At 49.2% G+C, this 23,225-nt stretch overlaps 11 protein-coding genes across 11 annotated transcripts; 5 read left to right on the top strand and 6 right to left on the bottom strand.

Moving 5' to 3' along the window:
• Window positions 1-613: 613 nt before the first annotated feature.
• N7508_007942 (uncharacterized protein) lies at window positions 614-3,758 on the top strand (the record flags this gene model as incomplete). The annotated part of the gene is made up of 4 exons (XM_058466006.1): window positions 614-767; window positions 845-994; window positions 1,056-1,306; window positions 1,356-3,758. The coding sequence occupies 4 exons, from the start codon at window positions 614-616 to the stop codon at window positions 3,756-3,758; spliced, it is 2,958 nt and encodes a 985-aa protein (XP_058317334.1).
• A 674-nt stretch (window positions 3,759-4,432) lies between these two features.
• N7508_007943 (uncharacterized protein) lies at window positions 4,433-5,878 on the bottom strand (the record flags this gene model as incomplete). The annotated part of the gene is made up of 1 exon (XM_058466007.1): window positions 4,433-5,878. The coding sequence occupies one exon, from the start codon at window positions 5,876-5,878 to the stop codon at window positions 4,433-4,435; it is 1,446 nt and encodes a 481-aa protein (XP_058317335.1).
• Window positions 5,879-6,144: 266 nt separating this feature from the next.
• Window positions 6,145-7,022, bottom strand: sod2 (superoxide dismutase sodB; the record flags this gene model as incomplete). The annotated part of the gene is made up of 4 exons (XM_058466008.1): window positions 6,145-6,232; window positions 6,284-6,351; window positions 6,404-6,810; window positions 6,896-7,022. The coding sequence occupies 4 exons, from the start codon at window positions 7,020-7,022 to the stop codon at window positions 6,145-6,147; spliced, it is 690 nt and encodes a 229-aa protein (XP_058317336.1).
• Window positions 7,023-7,317: 295 nt separating this feature from the next.
• N7508_007945 (putative G-patch domain protein (TFIP11)) lies at window positions 7,318-9,627 on the top strand (the record flags this gene model as incomplete). The annotated part of the gene is made up of 1 exon (XM_058466009.1): window positions 7,318-9,627. One exon carries the CDS (start codon window positions 7,318-7,320, stop codon window positions 9,625-9,627), a length of 2,310 nt encoding a protein of 769 aa, XP_058317337.1.
• An 828-nt stretch (window positions 9,628-10,455) lies between these two features.
• Window positions 10,456-10,767, top strand: N7508_007946 (uncharacterized protein; the record flags this gene model as incomplete). The annotated part of the gene is made up of 1 exon (XM_058466010.1): window positions 10,456-10,767. The coding sequence occupies one exon, from the start codon at window positions 10,456-10,458 to the stop codon at window positions 10,765-10,767; it is 312 nt and encodes a 103-aa protein (XP_058317338.1).
• A 1,044-nt stretch (window positions 10,768-11,811) lies between these two features.
• N7508_007947 (VIT1/CCC1 transporter family protein) lies at window positions 11,812-12,839 on the top strand (the record flags this gene model as incomplete). The annotated part of the gene is made up of 3 exons (XM_058466011.1): window positions 11,812-11,875; window positions 11,929-12,271; window positions 12,332-12,839. 3 exons carry the CDS (start codon window positions 11,812-11,814, stop codon window positions 12,837-12,839), a joined length of 915 nt encoding a protein of 304 aa, XP_058317339.1.
• Window positions 12,840-13,089: 250 nt separating this feature from the next.
• Window positions 13,090-13,683, bottom strand: N7508_007948 (DUF4202 domain-containing protein; the record flags this gene model as incomplete). The annotated part of the gene is made up of 1 exon (XM_058466012.1): window positions 13,090-13,683. One exon carries the CDS (start codon window positions 13,681-13,683, stop codon window positions 13,090-13,092), a length of 594 nt encoding a protein of 197 aa, XP_058317340.1.
• Window positions 13,684-14,178: 495 nt separating this feature from the next.
• On the bottom strand, window positions 14,179-15,842 carry N7508_007949 (uncharacterized protein; the record flags this gene model as incomplete). Its single annotated transcript, XM_058466013.1, has 3 exons — window positions 14,179-14,825; window positions 14,890-15,600; window positions 15,671-15,842. The coding sequence occupies 3 exons, from the start codon at window positions 15,840-15,842 to the stop codon at window positions 14,179-14,181; spliced, it is 1,530 nt and encodes a 509-aa protein (XP_058317341.1).
• Window positions 15,843-17,862: 2,020 nt separating this feature from the next.
• On the top strand, window positions 17,863-19,087 carry N7508_007950 (cation diffusion facilitator family transporter; the record flags this gene model as incomplete). Its single annotated transcript, XM_058466014.1, has 2 exons — window positions 17,863-18,738; window positions 18,794-19,087. The coding sequence occupies 2 exons, from the start codon at window positions 17,863-17,865 to the stop codon at window positions 19,085-19,087; spliced, it is 1,170 nt and encodes a 389-aa protein (XP_058317342.1).
• An 857-nt stretch (window positions 19,088-19,944) lies between these two features.
• N7508_007951 (uncharacterized protein) lies at window positions 19,945-20,472 on the bottom strand (the record flags this gene model as incomplete). Its single annotated transcript, XM_058466015.1, has 1 exon — window positions 19,945-20,472. One exon carries the CDS (start codon window positions 20,470-20,472, stop codon window positions 19,945-19,947), a length of 528 nt encoding a protein of 175 aa, XP_058317343.1.
• A 442-nt stretch (window positions 20,473-20,914) lies between these two features.
• On the bottom strand, window positions 20,915-22,312 carry N7508_007952 (uncharacterized protein; the record flags this gene model as incomplete). The annotated part of the gene is made up of 1 exon (XM_058466016.1): window positions 20,915-22,312. One exon carries the CDS (start codon window positions 22,310-22,312, stop codon window positions 20,915-20,917), a length of 1,398 nt encoding a protein of 465 aa, XP_058317344.1.
• Between the last annotated feature and the right edge of the window lie 913 nt (window positions 22,313-23,225).

Here is a 23,225-nt window from a genome sequence, read left to right on the forward strand (position 1 = left end):
CCGATTGGCGACTGGGATGTCAGGAACTAACTTAGCGTACTTAGCGTATGCAAAGTGATCGCCAACTTGATGAATCTAGCCGGGGGCTGGGAGCAGAAAATTGAGATGCCTTTCCATTCCAATTGTCCATTCTTCCATACTTCTAGACTTCCATTCTTCCATTCTTTAATTCGGTAATTGCACCCCTACTATCCAAACAATAACAATCTAGGGAGACTTAAGTGCTTGCTAGCCGAGACTGACTCGTCACAATTTGTTTGCTTCCCCTCGCTTCATTTGTCCCCGCAGATATCGACCTCCCTTGATCTCCCTTGACTCTAGCCCTAGAGTCTTTCTTGACTCCACAAGTTCCACGGACCTGCTTCTGATTGCTTCTCGGCTGCAACTCATCTGCATCCCTCACATTGTCCTGCCGGCTGGTCGGCCACCCCATCTGATCATCCAATACGTTGTCTAGCGACCACCCAATTGGCGTCAAGACTCCGAGATTCATTGAATCTTCCGATGCGGCTGGATTGTTGCTACGGTACCCACTGATAGACCTGGACGCCGCTGTGCCGTGTCCAATCTAGTGCTTGCTCGGCACGTCAACTATGCACGGTACCTGCAAATTATGTCTGCAGCTATGATGGAAGGGACAACTCAAAGGTCTTCGGCTGCTGGACAGCCCACTCCTTCACAATCTCGTTCTTCCCACTCTCGTACATCTGTATATCATAACAAATCTGCTTCGTCCAAGCGCAGTGTCTCTAAAGATCATTCGCAGTGTATGTGAAATCTCATTCTTCTCTTCGTCTTAGGGGTTGTCACATTTAATGATACGGTGAAACTGACTCCCCTCCAGACCCATCTGAGCGCCCGCAACACCCGTCGCTTTCTCGCGTGAAGGGCAGAGACAAGATGTTCACTCCGCCTCGAATGAGTGCCGAGGTGTCGTGGCTGAGAGATCAGTCACCGGCTCACTCTGGCCCAAGGACTCCTTCCCGCTCACGTGGTATGTCTACATCCCCAGTTGTACGCCTTGGGGCCACAGAGTACTGACTCGGGTGACATAGAAACGCCTGAGCCTGGAACACCTACATTGGTGAATCCTGCCTCTGCTTTATTGCAAGATCTCCTCAAGGAACAGCGCGCGCATCGCAGCTCCCGAGGACCCAACTCAGACGAATGGGAAGACGCTCCTCGAACTCCAGAGGGAATTCGCGCACAAGACGATACTGGATCTGAAAAGGCCCGAAAGGTGAATGACGTTTTTAATGCCGGGTTGAGAAAGCCAAAAGAGATGGGCATTCGGGAAATGGATCAGGTATGTTTTCAAGTTGGAGATTGGTCTGCACAGGCTCATCATTTTGCAGTATGTTTCGAAAATGAACAAATTGAACTTCGATTTGAAACTCGAAGTGTTTCATCGCGCCCAACAGATGAGTACCCTTGAAAAGAAAGTGGAGCGAATGGAAGCGATGGAGGAAGAACTTGCCCGAATGCATGACCTGGCAGCTGAAGTTGAAGAGCTTCGCGCCACCAACAAGGAGAACCAGAGACTGCGAGAATCCAACGAGCAACTCCGCAGCGACCTTGACAAGCGAGACCTAGCAGTAACCGAGGCAGTTGAGCTCATCTGCCAGTTGGAATCAAAGATTGACATGCTGGAGAATGGCGGCAGAAGCTCAAGGATGAATATGTCACGACCAACCACTGCGGATGGCTCTGGAGTTTCCACGCCCAAGGCCCGGGCTATGATAGACATCCCAGAGAGAACCTCATCGAAACGAAACTCAAGTATGATCACCCTTCCGAGACGAGATACTTCATCTGAAATGCGGAAACTTTCGAAAGCGCCGTCATTCCTTCGAGGAGAGAACAAGAGCACGGCGACTCTACGAAGCCTTTATGAACCCGAAGAAAACCAATCGCATTCTGTCTTGAGTCAGCTTACCAAGTCAGAGAGCTTCAATACGATGAGCGAACATGAGCCCGAATCACCCAGGTTGAGTGTTCTCAGTGAATGCAGTGAGCTGGATCCCTTTGGCACGCCAACACAATGGAACCACCTTGATCAGATTAAGATCCCAGTTCGGAAAGCATCTTCAACCACAGGCAGTCTCGATAGCTATGTCGCCCCTGCAGATCAGGAAGAAAGTAAAGAGGACCAGATTGATCGCTGGATGCAGTCAAGACAGGATATGCCACAGACTATCATCACGAGGCGCAGGAATAGGGCATCATCAGATGCCTCCCAGGCCGCTCTCCCTAACCTGAAGGCAGATCTATACTCCCAGAAGCCCCGCGGACGTGGACGATTGGATGCATCGCTCTTCGGGGGCGTCAGACTTCCTCCTACACCCGACACCATGAGCACGGCATATGCTATCGGCACAAACCGCTCAAACGGCAGCATTGCAGCTCGACGGAGCCCAGTTGAGCATGACATGTACTTCCCAGGTAGACGGCTGGACCGTCCACGCTCGGCAGATGAAGTGACTACAAGTCGCCCAAGCTTCGATGGAAGTGCAGTCAGCGACAGCATGCAGACCAATTGCAATGATACCCCACGCCCTAGTCAAATTACCCTTGAATCACCCACTATCCTGCCCGCCTTCAACACCGTCTCTTCCAAAGCTAGCGAGCTCCTTGGCCCTGGAAGTCCTAACAATCCTGTCATTGAAAGCTTCGCAAGTCTACACCAAAGCACCTCCAAGCAAGCATCAACACCCACTATCAAACGCGTCCGCAGCCCAGTCAAAGCCATGACCCCAGAACCCCAGTCAAAAGACGAAGCATCACCACCGCTGACCCCTCAAGACTGGATGGCAGCCGCAAAGCAAGGCCCACGCTCGCAGAAAGGAAAGTCCCGCGAAACAGGACTCGAAATCGAAGATACACAGCTCCGCCCCGGCAGAACCCTACTCCAACCGGCCTTCCACGACGCCAGCAGCATAGTCTCGGCCCTGAGCAGCGAGCCCGACGTCCCAGGTATCCCAACACTAGACATGAACACCCTGGACATCCTCGAACAGCCCCTGGACCACCCACAAGCAGAATCAAACCCAGAACCCGAAGCCCGTCGCCGCCTAAGCTTCCGCCCGCCATTCTTCAGCCGCTCAAGCAACGGCCCACGGACCCTGGCAGCATCTCCAATCCCGAATGACTTTGACGAAGATGACGAGGACGGAGCTCCGTCACCCATAATCCCCAAAACAAGGACTATGGGTGGTGCAGCGCGTAGACCGATGTCTCAAATCTTCACTGATTCAACTGGTCTTTATAATGATCAGCCCTTGCCTCTGCCTCTGCCAAGAGAGGCTTCCTATCAAACCCAGCCTCAACCTCATCATTATTTTCAAGCCCAAACTCAAACATATCGCTCAACAAACCTCCCATCCTCCCTCACAGACCCATCCCTGAAAGACCACCAGACCTCGGCAACAATCTCCGGCCGCCCATCTACATCCCACGGTCTGGGCTTAGGCACAGAGCACAAACGCCGCAGTTCGCTAGGTATCTTTGGCTGGATGAAAGGGAAAGCCCTCTCCAGTTCTACGGACAAGGAAAAATCAACTGATAAATCAGCTGAATCACGCACGCTGTCAAGATTGGCGTATGAGCATGGTGATGGAGATGTTGCTAGAATGTCTCGTGCTATGACGCCTGATTCTTTCGATGTGCAAACTGCTGTCAGGGGGCATTTTGAGATGGAAGGGCAGGAGGAGGGTGGAAGGAGGCCAAGATATATGGGACGGAGGGCGAGGAGGGGGTAGAGTTTATCTGTTGTCTTGATATCATTGGGTATGCTGCTGTCTCGGTTGCTACTTTGTTTACTTTATTTGTATTATATGATACCCCTTTTCTTTTCTATGTGCAGTGGCACAGCTGCCACGTAAGTGATCTTGCCTTTGATGTGAGCTGTGCTTCGTTTTCAATTTCTGTCTCCATTGTTTCGAATTATGAGGGTTATGTTTAGTTACTGTGCATTGCTGGAAGGTTTTTGTATTGATTCCGGTGGCAAGTTCACATTGGAGTTCATCATAATTCGTTTTATGCATTGTGTAATGAAATGAAACGCAATGATTACTGGAATGACTAGGTCGGCCGACATCACTCATTCTGGCCCATTTCATTTTGCTTCGCCTTCTCCATCTTGTCTCATATCAGCGTTGTCCACTGGAGTACCAATTGCTCCAATTTCTGATCTGCCGAACTGAGATCCGAGCAAGACTGTATATCAAAAGCTCAATATCAATTTAGATTTCATCTAGTCAAATTAACCGCACATGAGAGACCCCACGCTGCGTTTCCTCATTTCACATTAATCCAAATCCAATGCCCTGTTTTTGTGGCTTTCCAAAACACCAAAGATTATATACAATAACCAAACATGGCATGGCATAGCATGGCATAGCAAGTAAGATATCAAAGCAACAATAGAAGAAACCTAATACCAGCCATTCCCCTTCTCGCCCAACTTCTTCTTCTTAGGGTTAAGGGAGAGGACCCGCTGCCCGGGCAAAGTATCGGCCGTGAAAGCGGCCTCAAAAATACTAGCAATACCGCGCTTGGCATAATGCTCAAAAGAATCATAGTCGTCCCTTTTCCCATTGATAGCACCCCACTCAATACCACCCGGCGTAGTCCCATCACCAAGATCCGTCCATCGCGTCACAACGATAGCCTGCTTGAACCGTCCATCTGTCCGGTCCTCGCAGAGTTTAACCTCAATGAGATATTCAGTTGGACACTCGGGGCACCTTCGCATAGGTCTACAGAACCCACAAAGTGTCGTCAACGCATTCGGATCAAACCTCTGGCCCGCAATGCGATCTTTCACGCGGTGTTCGATACCCTGCAATCCGCCTGTTTGTCGTATTTTGGGGATATGATCTAATGCGCATTTACAGGCGGGCATCAGTTCGCCATCGCGCCAGTGTGCGCATGCGCTGAAGTATGGCCAGTAGTCCTCGCGGCTGTAAAGAAGCATGCGCATGGCTGATGGTGTGAGCCCTGGTTCTGCGAATGTCTGGCTTGTTACGCGCATTAACAAATGGCCATCGTTAATGTGGAAGCGAGTGGTATGCGACCAGTCGTCGCGTTGCCAGCGCCGGCCTAGCGTGTCTGGTGTTAGGCCGTATCGGGGCCCGAAACGGCGGTTGCGCATGGTGAGTTGAACAAAGGTGAAGGGGAGGAGGCGGCCGTGGGTTATGCGATGGCGAGGTGGTGGGTTGCCTGAGTTTGTAGCGTTTGGGCAGTTGAAGAGGGGGTTTAGGACGTGGGAGGGTCTGAGGCGTTCTGTTCCTTCTTGGGTGCGGCGGTGGTAGATTGCGCAGGGGATGCAGAGGAGGTGGTGAGGGAGGGTTTGGTCCAGGCCGGAGAGGAAGGTGAGTTTGTAGGATATGTTTGAGGGGTGGTCGAGGGACATGAAGTATCTGGGTCCAAGCCGTCGGTATAAAGTTATGCTGGCGATTGCGAGGCTGGCTGCTTCCGCTGGGTTTAGGTATGATGCTATTTCAGCCCATAGCTTCGGTGGAAGACTGGCTATGTCGCCTTCGCCTGGTGGTCTGCGGTCGTAATATTCGTATGCAGAGCCGGTGTTGCCGTTCATGTCCAATGTTCCGAGAGAATGGATGATCTCGGTGTAATCTTGTCGCTCGCCCAACTGGGTATCCACTTGAGTGTGCAATTCCTTGTACTTAAGTCTGTGTGCGTGCAATGGCGCCAATTCTGGCATCGGAGGCGCTTCATCAACACTGGAGCGTGCGGCCAGCCGCAGGTCTGTAGTCGATCTGCTGCCCTTGCGGAGGGTTTGACGGGATTTCTTAGGACGTAAGGCATTGCTTAAGAAGGCTTTGAAGCCATGCTGCTGTCCAGGACTTTCTGCCGACATGCTGGAGGTGTTGTGAAGCAATGCAAATGGCACGAGGTTCTAGAACAAGATTATCTGGGTCTAATGTTTCGGATGGTGGTGACGTGCCCTGCAAGCGGCGCGCCCGGTCCGACCAAGCCACACTGTGGCTGAAGCTTTACCATTTAGGACATACGGATCGAGCGGATGGGAGATATATAAATGTTCAATCGTGGGTAATATTGGAAAACACATGCTACAATACAAGGGTAATTAAGCTCAGTTATTATAGCATCCTAGAGAGCTGCTTAAGCGAAACGCTTCTCAGCGGCCTTCCAGTTGATGATGTCCCAGATGGCAGAGAAGTACTCGGCCTTGCGGTTCTGGTACTGGAGGCTATGAAAGTGTTAGTATATAGTGATATACCTTTAGGGGAAGGACTCTTACTAGTAGGCATGCTCCCAAGCGTCAATCCCGAGGATAGGCTCGAACTGGCCGACGACGGGGTCCTGGTTCTATAAAGAAGTTAGTAACTAAAAGCTTGAGATCAAGTCATAGCTAGCTTACGGCGTAGGTGCGGATGGAAATCTGGCCAGTCTGCTTGTCCTTGACGAGCCAAGCCCAACCACTGCCCTGGATGCTGGCCAGAGCAGCGTTCATCTTGCTCTGGAACTCACCAAGGCCACCGTAGGTGGTGTCAATGGCCTTGGAGAGAGCACCAGATGGGGGCTCGCCACCACCGGCGTTCTTGGGAGCCAAGTTCTCCCAGAAGAGGGTGTGGTTGAGGTGACCACCGCCGTTGAAGTTGATGGCGGGCTTGAGAGCAATCTGAGCAGCAATGTTGCCCTGGTGCTGGGCCTCCTGGAGCTGCTCAACAGCATTGTTGTAGTTGGTCACATAGGTGTTGTGGTGGTTCTTGTGGTGCAGCTCCATGATCTTTCCAGAGATGGAAGGCTCAAGGGCGCCATAGTCGTCTTGTTTGGGTTAGTTTACTGGCGTATGAGAGGCCAAAGTGAAGTCTTTCCTGGACTTCACCTGGCATGGGTGTACACAACTCACAGGAGAGGTCGGGGAGAGTGGCCTTGCCGCGGGCAAAGGTCAGACCCGCAGCACCGGCCTTGGAGGTAGCCGAAACTCCCGAGCGGAGGGCAACGCGGGCAGTGTTGCTGAAGAGGGTAGCAGCCATTGTGAAGATATGGGGTGTGAATGTATGTTGAAAGGAAGTAAGAAAAAGGGATGCCAATGGTAGGGGAATGGGTTTAAGAAAAAGGTTAGTGGACAAGCCGAGCTATGAAGTAACCGGCCTTAACGTCATCTTGTTTTCGTCCGGGGCCGGTTATTCCGGTCCCGGATCTCCACGTGAATTTCATGAGCTTCGATTCTTGTCTTTTGATAGCATTACTTGCTTACCCCAACGCGGTTATTGATACAGAAGGGGACAGTCGTCTTGGCTCACCTTTGCCAATGACCCCCTGAGCAAAATGGAGTCGCCTTCACACGTCGGCCAAAAGCGCAAAGTCGCCGACGCCGACATGAGCTCCGAAGATGATGCGCCCCCCACCAACGGCTTCAAAGGATTCGCCAGAGCTGCCTCTCGATCCGAGTCACCTCCATCAACAGGCGGATTAGGCAGTGGCAACCGCAACACACGCAACAACATGGCCAACGTACGAGGCGGCGCGTCGCGGGGAGGGAGAGGAGGCATGGGAGGAGGTGGAAGCTCTTTTGCTGCGCGCATGATGGCAAAGATGGGTTACAAGGAGGGACAAGGTCTTGGAACTACTGGCCAGGGTATTGTCAACCCGATCGAAGTACAAGCGCGTCCGCAAGGTGCAGGTTTGGGTGCCGTCAGCGAGAAGTCGAAAAAGACCCGCGAAGAAGAGCGACGAGCAGCTGCTCAGAAGGGCGAGATTCTTGAAGATAGTTCCGAAGATGAACGCCAACGACGACGAAAGAAGAAGGAAGAGCGCAAGACACAGAGCCGGAGTGGCACAGGCACACCGATCCAGCGGGCCAAGCCTAAGTTCCGGACAGCGCGCGAGATAGAGGATGACATGGAGGGACTCGAGGTGCCCAATGTTCTCAAATCGCTCGTCGATGCTACCGGCAAGGAACAGCGTGTTATCACTTCCACCGCTGGCTTGATGTCAAGACAAGAATTCGTCAGCCAAGAGGAAGGAGAAGCATTGAAGATTGCCCGAAGAGCTCGAAACGATCTGGAAGCTTTTGCCGACGAATGGAAGGGGCTGACAGAGAGGAAGAAATTCATTGAACTGGAAGAAGCTCAGGTCGTGGATGAACTAGATGCATATCAATCTCGGGTCGACCATCTTACGGGTTTGATCGCTGCAGTGGAAGAGCTAGACCTTTTCGAACACGAAGAAAGCGTTGCATCCAAATTTAATGAGATGACCGACAAACTTGAAGCCATGGAATTCAAATACCGAGATGCAATTGATGAGCACCGTCTGCCAGAGACCGCAGTCGCAGCCCTACATCCGCTATTCCGCCAGGCGATGGAGGAGTGGGAGCCTCTTGAAGATCCTACTTTCCTTGTATCCAATCTCACCCGGCTTCAGCCTCTTTTATCTCGCCAGGCGAACAACGAAGAGCCACGAAAACGGTCATCCACGTCCCCTTACGAAACAATGATCTATACTCTCTGGCTCCCACGAGTGCGCTCAGCACTTTTGAATGATTGGGATGTCTACGATCCATCCAAGGCAACCGCGCTGGTCGTGGCCTGGAAATCGATTGTGCCTCCATTCGTCTTTGCAAATGTCCTTGACCAACTGGTCGTTCCGAAGCTGGGTGTAGCCCTCAAAAACTGGAAACCCCGGAGTAGCCGACGACATGGCGCTTCCCAGCAAGACGGCAAGTTTCCTTGGTGGCTGTTCACGTGGCTGCAGCACTTGGGTGACAGACACACGAACCCCAAACAGCCCACGGGTCTCATGTCTGACGCAAAGAGAAAGTTCCGCGTGGTACTGGACACATGGAGTCTGCGTAAGGGACTAGTTGACAGCATTGAGATCTGGCGGGATGCGCTCGGGTCTGAATTCGACGTATGCCTCCGCAACCACCTGCTACCACGTCTTGCTCGTCATCTTCGCGAAGACTTTACCGTGAACCCGCAAGACCAGGAACTCACAGTCCTCGAAGATGTACTACGCTGGAAGCCGTTCTTCCAACCGAATGTGATGGGACTGCTTCTTGTCTCCGACTTCTTTCCGAAGTGGCACGAAATTCTCTACATCTGGCTCACCAACGACCCGAACTACGAGGAAGTCGGTGCCTGGTTCTCCTGGTGGCGCACCCAAATTCCAGCAGAAGTCAACGAACTCACCATCGTCGACGAAGAATGGAAGAAGGGTCTCCAAACCATGGATCTTGCTTCCCAGCTGGGAGACCGCGCCAGTGCAGAACTCCCCCGTCCTACCAGTACACAGACCAAGCTTCCAACTCGGGAAGACAAGGTGGCCGAAGCCGCCGCTGCAGCCGCTGCAGCTACTGCTGAACCTCGCAAGGCACCTGTTGTGGAGGAGGTCGCTTTCAAGGATATTCTTGAGAACTGGTGTTTGGAGCAAGGACTTATCATGCTGCCTTTGCGTGAGGCCCACCCGCAGAATGGCCAGCCGCTGTTCCGTATCACGGCCAGCGCGACAGGAAAGGGTGGAGTTGTGGCCTTTGTACAGGGTGATGTGGTTTGGGTGCAGAATAAGAAAGCCAAGGAGATCTGGGAGCCGATGGGGCTGGAGGATCAGTTGGTAGATCGTGCGGAGGGCAAATAGACAGACCATCGAGTGCATACAGTGGTTATAGGGCTATGAAACCTTTTAGCAGTCTACACCCACCTTTTGTTCCATTCTGTCTAGTGTACAGCCTTGGAGTCTCAAATAGTTTACTGTTGTACTAAACATACTGCCAGTGTAGCCAGTGACTTTTCACCCACCCTTCTCTTCGTCCCAGAATCAGCCGTATACAAGGAACTAGCTGGTACGTAATACCCAGCTGTCAAGCAGCCGAGCATTGCCCTATGACTTAATATAGAACAAAGATCTACTATAGTCAGAACCACAAGCTCAACGGCCCCCATCCACCACCCGTGATCGACATCCCCATGACATCAAGAAGCAACCCCAGCCGTACCAGATCAAATAACTGTATATGGAAACCCCCACTAGCAATGATAAACATCTCAACCTTCCCCTCCCGTCTCGCGCCCGGGTTAATATGATTCTGCAGGGCGCCTAACTGCACCTTCACGGCCCCTGGCTGTGATATCACCGGGGGCTCTATACGCGCATGTCTGGTATTATTGGCCCCCAACACGGGCAGAACCAACAGAATTTTTGAACATGACTGGATGAGTTGGCTTGCTGAAAGACTCAGCATCCCACCTCCACGTTTTCAAGGGGACGAGGATGTAAAATTGAACTCTGAGGCTCAACCGCGCTTGGTTACATTTGGAACGGGTGTTACGAGTATATGATATTTAAGGAGACTCATACCTACATTTATAGCTCCAACGAAACCAAATTTTCATCTGCAAGCCACTTCAAACCAAACCAACCATCAAAATGCAAACCAAACTTCTCACCACTCTCCTCCTCTCCACAATGGCCTTTGCAGCCGAAACAAGCGACTCGCCTTCGCAATCCGCCACTGAATCCAAGTCTGCTGCCCCCAGCAGCATAATGCAAACAACCGTTAGCCCAGTCGTCAGTGCTACATCCCTCTCTGGCTCGTCCTCGGGGTCGCCTAGCGTACCTATGACTACCTCTGCCAAGGCGAGCGGGAGTGGATCTTCGTCTAGCGCTAGCACCTCCGCTTCGACATCGATTAGTTCTGGTGCTGCTGCGGCTCCTACTGGGGCTGGGATGAGGATTGCTGGCGCTGCTGGGATTCTTGGGCTTGTTGTTGTCTTGTAAATGAATGGGATAGGTGAATGAGAATGAATGGATGGATGTTTGGGGATGTCTTTGTTTCTTTTTGGGATATGAGCTTGTTTTCTTTGGCATACTTGCTAATATGGCCTGATTACCTTAGTACTACATAAGTTGAGAGTAATTTAAGCAGTTCAATTGACAACATGTGGAGCAACCTTAGACCGATCGGAGTTGATGGAGTCGGGGAATTCGGACTCGGACTATTCTTCGGGGAGATCCAATATGAATTGAAACGTAAACATGGAGATCTCAGAACCAAAAGAACCAAAGAAGAGAATTAGACGAAGTAAAAAGGAACTAAAAACGCCTCCATCTGAGCCTTACAGATCTGACCAATCAGAGTGTTTGTAAAGTACCACTGCGGGAAAGCAGATCCAGCCAATCACAAGTTAGGCAAAGGTCAGCACCATCTCGTCAGTCACCAATGGCAGTTGCGGCATTAAACGTTTCTCAGCACAAAGCATCTCGACTGCGCCGCCTGCAGCAGCTAGTCTTCCAACACTGCATTTGCTGACCTTTGTTTGCAATATGATTGGCTCCGAGGCACCCCCTTGACGAATGCATCTCCATTTTTCCCGGGTTGGCCTGAACTAAAGTGGACTTAGGCTGTATTTTTTTCTTCTTACTTGGTGGTTGCTGAGACCGGTGTGGTACTGAGAGAGCCTGTTAAAAGGGGGTAGACGGCCGATCATTGTAGATGCTTTTTTTTTGTTCTTTCCATCTTCATAGTTCTTTGATAACCTTCAATCGTCTTTCTCGGACTTTCGAATTTCGGTCTCATTTGGGAATATCCCGATTGTTCTGAGCTTGTTTACTTGAGACTATTCTCTAGCCGTTGCCTGTTTCATACTTCGTAATTGGCAATCTTTTGGCCCTGGTGTCAGTTACGCGGCTTACCACTGAGCTATTTGTACTACAAGAGCTTGCGGGATATTGTGGGAGCGATTTGCCCGAGCATCTAGATCAGACTTGTCTTTCCGAGCACTCAAGAGCTGCAAATCGACGTGACATATTACCAAAACAAAGATGGCATTCCTCTTCATCAAGCAGAAGCTCTTCCCGACAAAGGAATCAGACAAGCTACCCGCAGGTAAGCAAACGGAGATCCTCAGATATAACCCCAGGAACTAACATACCGTCCAGGCAAACAACGCCTTCTAGCTCGCCTTGACGACGACCAGACCATCCGCGGTGACTCAGACCAAGACCTCGAGTCTCAGAGCTGTCGATCCTACAACACATTCGGCAACACCAGCCAGCACGAGTCTGCAACCAGCGGTAGCAGCACTCGCTCAAGGATCAACCCGCGCATCGTCTCAGATGCCATCCTCGGTCTCTCAGATGGACTTACAGTCCCCTTCGCCCTGAGCGCGGGTCTGTCAGCATTGGGAAACACAAAGGTTGTCGTTCTGGGTGGACTGGCCGAGCTGGCAGCTGGTGCCATCTCCATGGGATTGGGAGGATATGTCGGTGCCAAGAGTGAAGCGTACGTTGTCATCCATACATGACTTCATGTCCAAAGAACCAGCGCTAACAAGATATCCAGTGAATCATACCAAACCACCGTCCGTGAAACTCAACAATTAATCGAGAATGACCCACAAGAAACTCGCTCTATGGTTCACGAGACTTTCGCCCCATATGGTCTCTCGGACTCTGCTATCGAGGATATCACACGCGACCTGCACGCCTCACCAGACCGACTCTGCGAGTTCCTACTTACATTCCATCACCGCGAGACAGAGCCTGACTGCAACCAAGCCTGGACCTCGGCTATCACGCTTGCACTTGGTTATTTCATTGGCGGATTCATTCCTCTCATTCCTTACTTCATCGTCTCGCAGATTACGGTTGCCTTGTACTGGAGTATTGGTGTGATGGCCATTACGCTGCTGGTATTTGGATATGTCAAGACCTGCGTTGTGCGTGGCTGGTCTGGGCGTGATAATGTGCTCGCTGGTGTTTGGGGTGGAGTTCAGATGTGTTGTGTTGGTGGGGTTGCTGCCGGTGCGGCGATTGGACTGGTGCAGTTGATTGATACAGGCAGTTCTTGATTCAGTATATGCTGATGCTGTTCGATTCTGCGATGCATATGTGGAGTTTCTATTTTCTGGGTTCATCTCTGCTCTGGGCGTTTGGGTAAAGCTATAAAAGCTGCACGATACTCACGGTCATATCTCATTCTCATACTCATATCACATAACGACAAATCTAATGATTCTCAATACAAAATATCATCAATTCTCTCAAATACTTGGATATATAAACAGAAAAATATAAACAAAAACAACAAATCCCTCACTCTTAAGAATTACCCCCCAAAGCAATGCCAACCAACCTCACCGCATTATCCGACAAGGAAATCTTCAACGCCTCCTCCCGTCCCCGCTCACTCATCTTCCCCCAAGTCTTTCTCAAAATATCAACCATCTTCCCCTCATCCCCAAGCTCCCTCTCAAACCGATCAAATTGATCATCCAAGAAAACCAAACAAGCAACATCCTCCAGCGTCTGCGTATCCGCATCCCCCTTCTTCAAATCAGTCTTCTTAACCATCTCCCCAACCCTTTCCGCCTCCTCGACCGTATACCCACTCTCAACACAGATCCCCTTTACGATCTCCGCCTGCCGACGCTGTAGCCCTCCGCGCCAGCTGTGGTAGCCGATTTTCGTCATTGGATAGCTGTCTCGTGGTACTTCCCAGCGGCGGAGGTGTTGCGCGCGGATTGCTAGGCGGAGGAGCTCGTCGGCGTGTGGCTTGAGGGTTTCAAGGTAGTTGGTCATTTTTTGGGCGTAGTGTAGTTCGTAGGGGATTGGCCCGGTTGGGGTTTCGTGTTGGCGGGGATCTTCGGAGTGGGCTGCGTCGATTTTTGAGAGGGCGGTTTCGTATTTTGACATTTTTGCGGGTTCGTTGGGTGGTTTGTATAGATTTGTTTGGATGGCTGCCTTATATGACAAGGTTTTCTGTCTGTTTATGGGTAATTGGGTCAGGTTTGGTTATGCTTGTAGTTGTTGCGGTATCTTACCTTTTGATAAGATCACGCCGCTAGATCGGATTTGGTTTAGTTTGAGTGGTAATCTGGGTGGCTCTAATTGGACGAACTATACAACATTGACGACTTTGTACAGTACTTTGGCTGTTGCTATTAGCGAGATCTCGGTTCATCAATTACTTGGAAAGAATATATCTTGATCAAATTAGACTGACACCAGGAACATGGTGCGTAATCTCTACAATCTATCTATTGGACATGTTATTCCACACACTTTGCACAATCCGCAAAGAAAACCTAGATAACATCAGTGGCCTGCGGGGATTAGCCTGCAAGGAAACTGTTCAAGTCGAGCCCAGCACTGTCGTAATTACAACAAGCAACCGAAACAAAATTACAATCATGCCCGACTCTTCGGGAAAGCAAACAACTCCTGCGATCCATCCGAGCTAGGCGTATCCACCTCATAAGTCTTTGCCTTGTCCTTGTCCTCAAAGATGCGAGCAACCTCTTCCAAGGACAAGCCCCTGGTCTCAGGGAAGAACAGGTAAATAAGCACCAGGAAAACCATCAAACATCCCAGATAAACAATAAAGTACCGCCAGTGGAGCGTCGCAAAAGCCACGGGGTTCATGAACTGGTTAATAAAGCAAGCGAGGGAGTCAGTTGTCAGTGTGACTGCAAGACCCTTGGCGCGTAGCTGGAAGGGCAAAATCTCTGCCGGGTAGGCGATGAACAGTGGCATGTATGCCATGTCGTACCCGGCACAGAAAAGGAATAGCATGGGCACAACTGCGATGCCAGCTTCCAGTACACCGAGTTCTTGGAAAAGTCCTGACATGGTCGTTGCAGCGGCGAGATAGATCAGCATCAGGGTTGTCGCGATTAGCCATAGTTTCCGTCGTCCGTAGCGGTCTGCCGCCATTGCTCCGCCGACAGCAAACATCAAGTTCCATACTTGCATGCTGATATTAATGGCGGCTTGGTGAGATGCGTTATAAATACCCACCGACTCGAGGATTGGTGCTAGATAGTAGGAAACGACGCCTGCATATATCGTTTGTTAACAATGCATTTTTGAACGAAACATGGTGTGGGGGGCATTGCTTACCATTTCCAGCCCATTCCTGCATGAATCCCAGCAACACACAGATTGCCAGTCGATGCATATCACCACGACTCTTGAAGAAAGAGCTCCACTGCCGCGAATCAACATCCGCTTCGGCATTGATACTCTTGCAAATCTGATCAAATTCATCCACGACTAACTCATCAGTCTCGTCACCATTCGCGTGATATTTCGCCAAAATTGCCATGCCCTCATCCTTCCTCTCTCTCGAGACCAGCCACCTAGGGCTCTCGGGAACAAACAATAGTCCAATAAGTTCGAAAATCGGATAGAAGATCTGCAGCAGGCAGGGCAATTTCCATGACCAACTGCCTGCAACCCACAACCCGGCAAATCCGATTGTCGCCGACGTTATCGATCCAATGAACCATAACGCATTGTATAGACCAGTAAAGGCCTGCCGTTGGCGTGGATGAGCAGATTCGGTAATGAGAAGTGGTGCGGCAGTTTGTGATATTCCGACGCCCATTCCTGCCAGGACTCGTGCGCCGAAGAAAACCCAATGGTTTTGAGTGGCAATTTGGATTATGCCGCCGATTATCACTAGTGCTGAGCCGATAGCCACGCAAATCCGTCGGCCTAGATTGTCGGCGATGTATGAGCCTGGGATAAAGGCAAGAAATGAACCCAGTGAGACAGCTGCAATTATGAGACCTCTTGAATTTGCCTCGAGGCCACCCAGGAATTTGTTGACTATTGAACTAGTTAGCATTCCTTCTTTCGCGTGGTTCATCTTGACATGTAGATAGGGCTGTCATCGTACATTCGGGAAGCACGAGAAGTCCATTGATCATGCTAGCACAGTATCCCGAAGTGGCCGAAGCAGACAGCATAAACCCAATACCAAGGTTCAACTTCCGCAAGCCACGATCTCTGATCCAGCTCTTGTTGGTATTGTTCTGCAAAGCCACCTTAGGTTCCGACGAGGCAGCCATAATGTCGACAGAGCAAAAAGTTTCAATTAAACAAAAAAAAAAGCTCCGAGACCCGAGCTACTGGAGCTGTCAAGCTCGTTTTATTTAAAGACTAAAGACTAATTGTCAGAAAAACCTCCGAATAGTAATCCGCCTCTACATTCCTGTCATTTAGCCAGGACTTGAGCTCTCCGGGTAGGGTTACAGCTGTATCTAAGGAGTTGGAATGTAGGGAGGAAAGTCAAATGATCGGATCACCGGACAATTTTCCTTCGTTTGCTCAGATCCAAGAGCTTTGCTGTGTACACGTTTGTCAAGCATGCCTGCTAACGCGTGGTGATTGGAAGGAAGAGCTTTCAAGGATTTGGGAAGCTCGGTGCTTCAAGAATGTTCATAGCTCCTCACCTTTGGCCGCGGGGATCTTTCCCGCAGTTGCCTAGATCTAGCTTGATACTTGCTGGAAGAGATGCTGTATGGATGCCCTTGATTTCTTCAATTCGCAATAGATCGACTTCGTAGAGACCTTGTCTCTGGGGAAACGCTGTAAGGCAGAGTAGTCCTTACGGCGCACAGCGATCGTTTTTTATCTTGCTCTATTACTTTGTTACTTGTTTTATTAATCAGCTCGATATAGCTTTCTCTGTGCAACGTCACCTGTTATTTCAAAAAGTTAGTTTTAGGAAACTCGTGAAATTGAGACGCGATAACGTGGAATGATGCTGTTGAGCTTCTGACGCGCTTAGCCTACGCCAATCGGAAACTTACGTGTTTTCCGCGCTGGTTATTGTTTCCCCCTTTCTTTCATTGGGAGAGGTCATAGCAGATTTCTACTAAAATAGACTTTGCTGGGACGTAAATATGACGGTTGGTATGAGTTCATTTCATCTAGAAAACTTGTCTAGACTGGAAGATCCGGAGATCTTTATTAGCATTGACCCATGGTCAGATTTTGAGATTCTCGATTGTCCTTGTTTCAATGAGACAATTAGTCATTCTCTGAGTAGAAGTGAGACGTATGAAATCATATTAACGTAGTGCTGCTGCGCGGTATGTTGCATCGGAACTGCAAATTAGGGCTTTCCGGAAACCTGGGGCACCAACCTAGGGCTGGAAGGCCAATATAACTGATTATTAATCAAGTGGACGCCCGTACCTATTATAGTTTCACTTGGGTAACTTGGTCTCTAGCTAATGGCGCATATGTATACATAGTGTGGTATTTATTTTCGGTCATTCTGCAGCGTCGGAATGAGTTCCAAGTCTTGGAAATAAGAGTTGGTTCATGAAACAATAGATCATGGTTCAATTATATACAATGACCTTCCATATCTTTTTACCTGATGCAACTATGTGTAACGCTGCCAACGTATATTTGATGTCGAACATAAGTACCAGGAATATCGAAATAGAGCAAAAAATCATCTTCAAATTATAATACCAAATTGAAATGCATATGTAAGTGAAGACCGGGGACCATCCAGAGGCAATGTGTGCCTCAAAAGATATTGATATTGGTTAATCGGCTGGCTCGTACAAAAGAGCGGGCCGACTACGCCTTTGAGCCGTCACTGAAGTTAAGGCAATACATTTCCGACAGTCTCCAAAATTCAACAGAATCTTACAAGTCCCACATCTTGGGAGAAAAGATACTTGCGATGATAAGCTCATAAAGAAGCACATGAATCCTGTTGATCATTAGGGGGTCTTGGCAGTTGGGACAATATAAAAAAATTGCTGCTTCATCATATTTCAGTAATCAACATTGCCCCTCTTTGGCTTGCAAATCCCCAAAGATGATCCCAATACTCGCATATCACTCGTCAGTTTCATGAGGCCAAGAGAATTTGTGCAGGCACTGCCACCACGCCAAGGCGCTGAGTGTTCCGGACACCGGGCCATCTTGGCACGAGTCTTGGCTTTGGTATCAGATCGTTGAGTACCCCTAAGTCTTGGGACCAGCGTTAAGTTTTCTTTGTCGTCCTTATCTGATCTTTTTGACTCCTACCTCCAAAAACAACAGCCCTAGGACCAACCACCCAAAATGACAGAAGAGGACCCCCTCAACCTCAAACAATATAAAATCGAAATAACCGAACAAAAACGAAATTGGGTCCCAAGTTTCAGCGATGACGAGAAGCTCAATGGATTCTATAAAGAGCAAAATGAAATGATCCAAGGTTTTCTCTCCAGCGGCGACGAAGAACGCCTCAAAGCCGAAGATGAAGCCCAGAACGGCGGCAAAGTAAAACTTGCCGTGCGCGCCAGTTTCGTTGTCAATTTCTGCCTTTTCGTTATCCAACTTTATGCTGCCATCTCTACCGGATCCCTAGCCCTCTTTGCCACCGCCGCAGATGCCTTCATGGATCTCGTCTCATCGATCGTTATGCTGGTCACATCACGCATGTCCTCTCGACCAAAACCATACAAATACCCCGTCGGACGTCGCCGTGTCGAGACCATGGGCGTGATCATGTTCTGTGCCTTGATGACCATCGTGGCAATTGAGCTGATCATCGAATCGGCGAAGTCGCTTGCCGGCGGTAAGACAGAATCGGACCAGTTGAAACTTGTGCCCATCATCTGTGTGGGTGTTGCTATCTTCTCGAAGTTTTGTTTGTTCCTGTATTGTTACAGTTTGCGCCGGTACCCGGCGGCACATGTCTTCTATATAGACCATCGCAATGATCTTGCTGTTAACGGATTCGGATTGATCATGTCTATTGTTGGTGATCGATTCGTTTGGTACCTTGATCCTGTTGGCGCTTGCTGTATTGCACTGTTGATTTTGTTCTCATGGGCTTCGACAGCCTTTGAGAACATGTGGTTGATTGTGGGCAAATGTGCGCCTCGTGAATTTGTCAACAAGTGCATCTATGTCACTTTGACTCATGACCAGCGGATCCAAAAGGTTGATACGGTACGTTTTCGTGATGTATTAATTCTATTTTGAGCACTAGCTGACCTTGATACAGTGCCGTGCCTATCATTCTGGTCAGCAGCTCTACGTTGAGGTTGATATTGTCATGGATCCTGAGACTAAGCTCCGGGAATCTCACGATGTGAGCCAGGCTTTGCAACGCAAGCTGGAAGGTCTCGCGGATGTTGAACGGGCTTTTGTGCATGTCGATTATGACTATGAGCACGATATTAACGAGGAACACCGGCCGCTCTATGAAATGGGTGGATCAAGCCACTCTATACGAGCTTTAATTAAGCGGTTATGGACTAAAAGCCAGAAGCATGATCCAGTTGGAGCTGCAGTATGAGGCTTGGACATCTTTATGATGGCTAAAATTTTACTTGGAGAGAAAAGATCAAATAATACAATGACTAGACATAATATTGACCTTTGGATTTGTTACAGTGCCCAAGACAAGATACAGTGTGCGTTTGCAAGGGATTGAAAAAGAAAGAAAGTTCTGTTTGTTCGGACTGAGTTCAGGAAACGGACACTTTTCTCTTCTTTGCGAGTGCTGCGTGGTATTTTTCAGTAATGTCATGAGAATTGATGCTGGCATTCGCTTCGGAGCCAACCTCGCTATCAAAATCGTATGCTCTATACCCTAACAGTCATTTAATTTAAAGACAGGCACCAATTGAGTGGTATGCCACCACATGGACTACTTTCAGGAAATTGAGATATGATACACAGCTGTTCCAACGTATGCTATATGTTGAATCTTCACAATATCTTGAACTTCCCGCTAATATTCTTCAGCAAAGACTCAGTCGGGTCGGCCGAGACAACAGTATGGGGTAGAAATGTATACTTGCACAATGGAGGAATGTAATCAAATAAAGCAGAGTCATATAAGCGAGGGACCTGTACGGGCTATGAAAATTTTGTTTCTCGGATTTGTTAGCCCCAAGTTCGTAGCCTTACATGCTCTTCAGCTGTTACCAGAACAAACCATTCTTTCCGCCAACTGTGGTACGGCCTAGTCGTTTTCCGGTATTCACCTGGGCTGAAGTTATTGATACGAGCTGAGAAGGTAAATTCGGAATCAAGCATCTTTGAAATTGTTGGGTGAGTCTTCAGTGTAATCAATAGGGACAAACTTGCGATCTCAGTCAATAAAGGGTCGATTGCAGAACACAAAATCGATCATTCTACATTGTTCTCTCATTTTAACTGCTGCCACGTCCTCATGTTATGCCGATACCAACAAAGGTCCTGAATCGCCTGATCGACTGGATCCAAAGGCTCAAGGTCCGCAATCTGTCTGTCAACGACGGTAGCATTTGCATCCGGCCTGAAAAGTACAGAAAATTGTACTCCGACCTTAACCTGATCATCCCATACACAAAGGTGGAATATAGCCGCGGCATGGACGATATCGACCTTGCCAGCTATCCCGGAAAGTACAGTGTCAGGGTTCGACAAGTCACCCGCGATAAAGCACGCTTCAAACCTTTCCATTGACTCGAAAGAGTTCATATCCCAGATCGAGAAATCCTTGGTGCAAATCAAGTTCGCAGCAGGGGCGCCGTCAACGGCCAACTGTCGTAGGGCATAAACGAACGCGCAACCAGCATCAAGGAGGATATCGCCTGCTTTGACGCGTTCAATGATCTTCGGATACTCTGTTATGTGATTGCGCAGTCTAGAAATAGCCAGTGGCCGCTGCTTCCACACCGGAAAATAGTCCATGCTTTTGCACGCTGTGATAACTGGTGGGTATTTGCATCAAAGGCCAAGGGGATCCACTTACCACATTTCTGAGATGAGTCTCGATTTGGCTTGAAGGAATGTTGCCGTATGATTCAAGTGAGGCCCCCCATATCTGGCCCTTATCAGCGGGTAGCTCTTCATGGTATTCAAGATTCTGATTCGTGTTCGTGGACATACCGACGAAAGGGGTTGGTTTTCAAAGAGACTTTTGAGATGGAAGATGACGGTTTGCAATATCCTTGTATTCACATCAATAAAAAAAGATTGTTTTGTTTTTACTGACCTCTTTATATGCTAGTAGTTCGAGAAACTCGTTGTTAATAGATTCGTCTATAAGCGACTGAGTCATAACTGTAGTATGAAGGCAGCGGCATCTTAACAAGGAAAGCCCCACGGCCAAGTACAGCTGCATGTTTCCAAATCAGGCCTCTCGCTTCTTAGTCGTTGCAAACATCCCAGATGGCTTCACACTGAAAGCACCATTGAAATTCTTCCCTTCGATATCAAGTGAATACCCCTTATCCGCCAACTCAAAATCAACTTTCTGAAGAATACCAACGAGCGTATGTAGTGACCACTCCCAAGCATAGTTCTCGCCATAGCATACACGTTTGCCGTTTCCGAAGCCCTTCTTGACCCCAATAGGAAGTCGGTCATATGCCTCGCCAAGCATGCGTTCAGGTACGAAGGCATTCGGATTCTCAAAAACAGTGGGGTCTCGATTGACAGCAGACAAAATCGCAAGCATTGATTGACCCTTCGGTAACTCGTACTCTCCCCCTCCCAGTAGGACAGGCCCTTCAATGGACGGTAGAGACTCGATATTCAGACCTGGGGCTGTGGCGCAGAGACGCAATGTTTCTCGAAGGACAGCTTCGCAGTAGGGTACTTGCGAGAGATGAGAGTGCTCGAGCTGGCTGGTGGGATCGACTAGAGCATCTATTTCCTTTCGGGCACGCAGCATTGTGTCCGAGTTCTTGGCTAAGTAGTACAGAGCGAAACTGACGAGGTTCGGGCATGTGGCGCTGCCGATGAAAATGTTGATTATCTCGTCAATAATTCTGTGATCTGGTAGGAATTCCCCGGTCTGTGGATCTGTTCCATGGATGAGGGCATGGAGCAGGTCGTTCTTTTCGACGGGGTTGTTGCGTCGGTTGGCAATGATCTGAGCACAGTAATCACGAGAGGTCTTGATATCCCTGTCGAATGTCTTCTGGTACAAGAGCCAGGTGAGAAGCTTGGGCCGCGAGGGTCGGCGAACAGCTTCAAAAGTGGTGTCAATCATGGCTTTGATAGCTGGGGGCTCGGCGCCCAAGACACAGTCCACACGCTGGCTGAAGAAGCATTGTGCGTTTGCTGCATGGTTGAGTCGATCCAGATCATTGGTAACATCCACACGCTTTGGTGTACCGTCGGTCGAGGTCCACTTCCGAATCAAGTCGTCCAGTGTAAGCGATATATCCATGTGCATTTCCTTTACGGCCTCGGGAAGGACAAAGGGAGCCATAATGCGATGTGCGATCCCCCAGCTTTCCTCTGTGGCATACGCAGTGAAGAGACTATCGTGGGCAAGATGGCGGATCTCGAACATAGCGCCGGTGATGCACTTCTGAAAGCGCTTCTCATCACCGATTTCCTCGAGGAGGGCCGCGCTTGTGATGAAAACGAGTTGCTTGCCTAGGACTGTGATTTTGAATATACCTTTGCTGCCATGTTGTGCTGCTAACTTGTTGAGAGAAGCCCAGACATTATTTGCATTCATGTCAAAGAGATTCCCAACAATGGGAAGTCCTTGAGGCTGTGGAATCGGTGAAGGCATCGTTTGTATGCACCAAAAGGGGGTGGGAAATAGTCGAAGAGACAGCGCGTGGACTTTTATATAGCCACTATCACAGATATGCAGTGCACGAGCCTTTTGATGGACACTCAACGAACCCCTCGACTCGCATTATCATGAATCGCAGCTATTTGTGTGGCTTATGTGCTGTGTGATGCTATATTAGCTTCAGAATTGCCCGGACCAGCGAGGAAATCGTTATTTGACATGTTAGCATCCAATAATAATAGAATATATCTGGGATCAGCAAATTCCAGCAAGGGCCCTGACATTGAATGAGTGGAACCTGCACCGTTCACGAGACGTGCGGCTGAGGAATCCCCAGAGGCGCAGCTGGGGTACCCGTAAATCACGCGTAACGTACTGTAGTATGCATGGTACTTTTGTACTCTTCACATTCCAAATTGTTTGGTGAACTACTTGGCCAGGTAGCCAAGATAGCAGACTGCTAGGTCTTATTGATAGAAAAGAATGGCAGTGGCGAGTAAATAAGCATGCTATTAGTATACCACTGCTCAGACATGTGAAAAAGCCTGCATGATCTTGTCGGCTACAATAGCTCAAATTCTGCGGGGTCATCTGCTTACTGTACTTCTCGACATATCGCAGGTGTCTGCATGTGCTAGGTCACACCTTCTCTCTTTGTCTTGGTTCTTTGGAGACTATATGGCCTTGTTTAGAACTGGCCGCATGATCAAATCGCTCTGTAATATTTGGAAATCAAGACTTGATTAACAGAAGACTGGCACACATTGAACATAGTATATGGATTTCAAAACTCCTTCCAATACTTGAATATTCTAAACTGTTATAACAACGACTATCCCAGTATCAACCGCACAGATCAAGGTCTATCATTAACATTAAGCCACCCCGACAAAAGAGAATCAAAACA

Source organism: Penicillium antarcticum (genome assembly GCF_028974205.1).
Source record: "Penicillium antarcticum strain IBT 31339 chromosome Unknown utg000008l_segment0_segment0, whole genome shotgun sequence".
Classification (NCBI taxonomy): domain Eukaryota; kingdom Fungi; phylum Ascomycota; class Eurotiomycetes; order Eurotiales; family Aspergillaceae; genus Penicillium; species Penicillium antarcticum.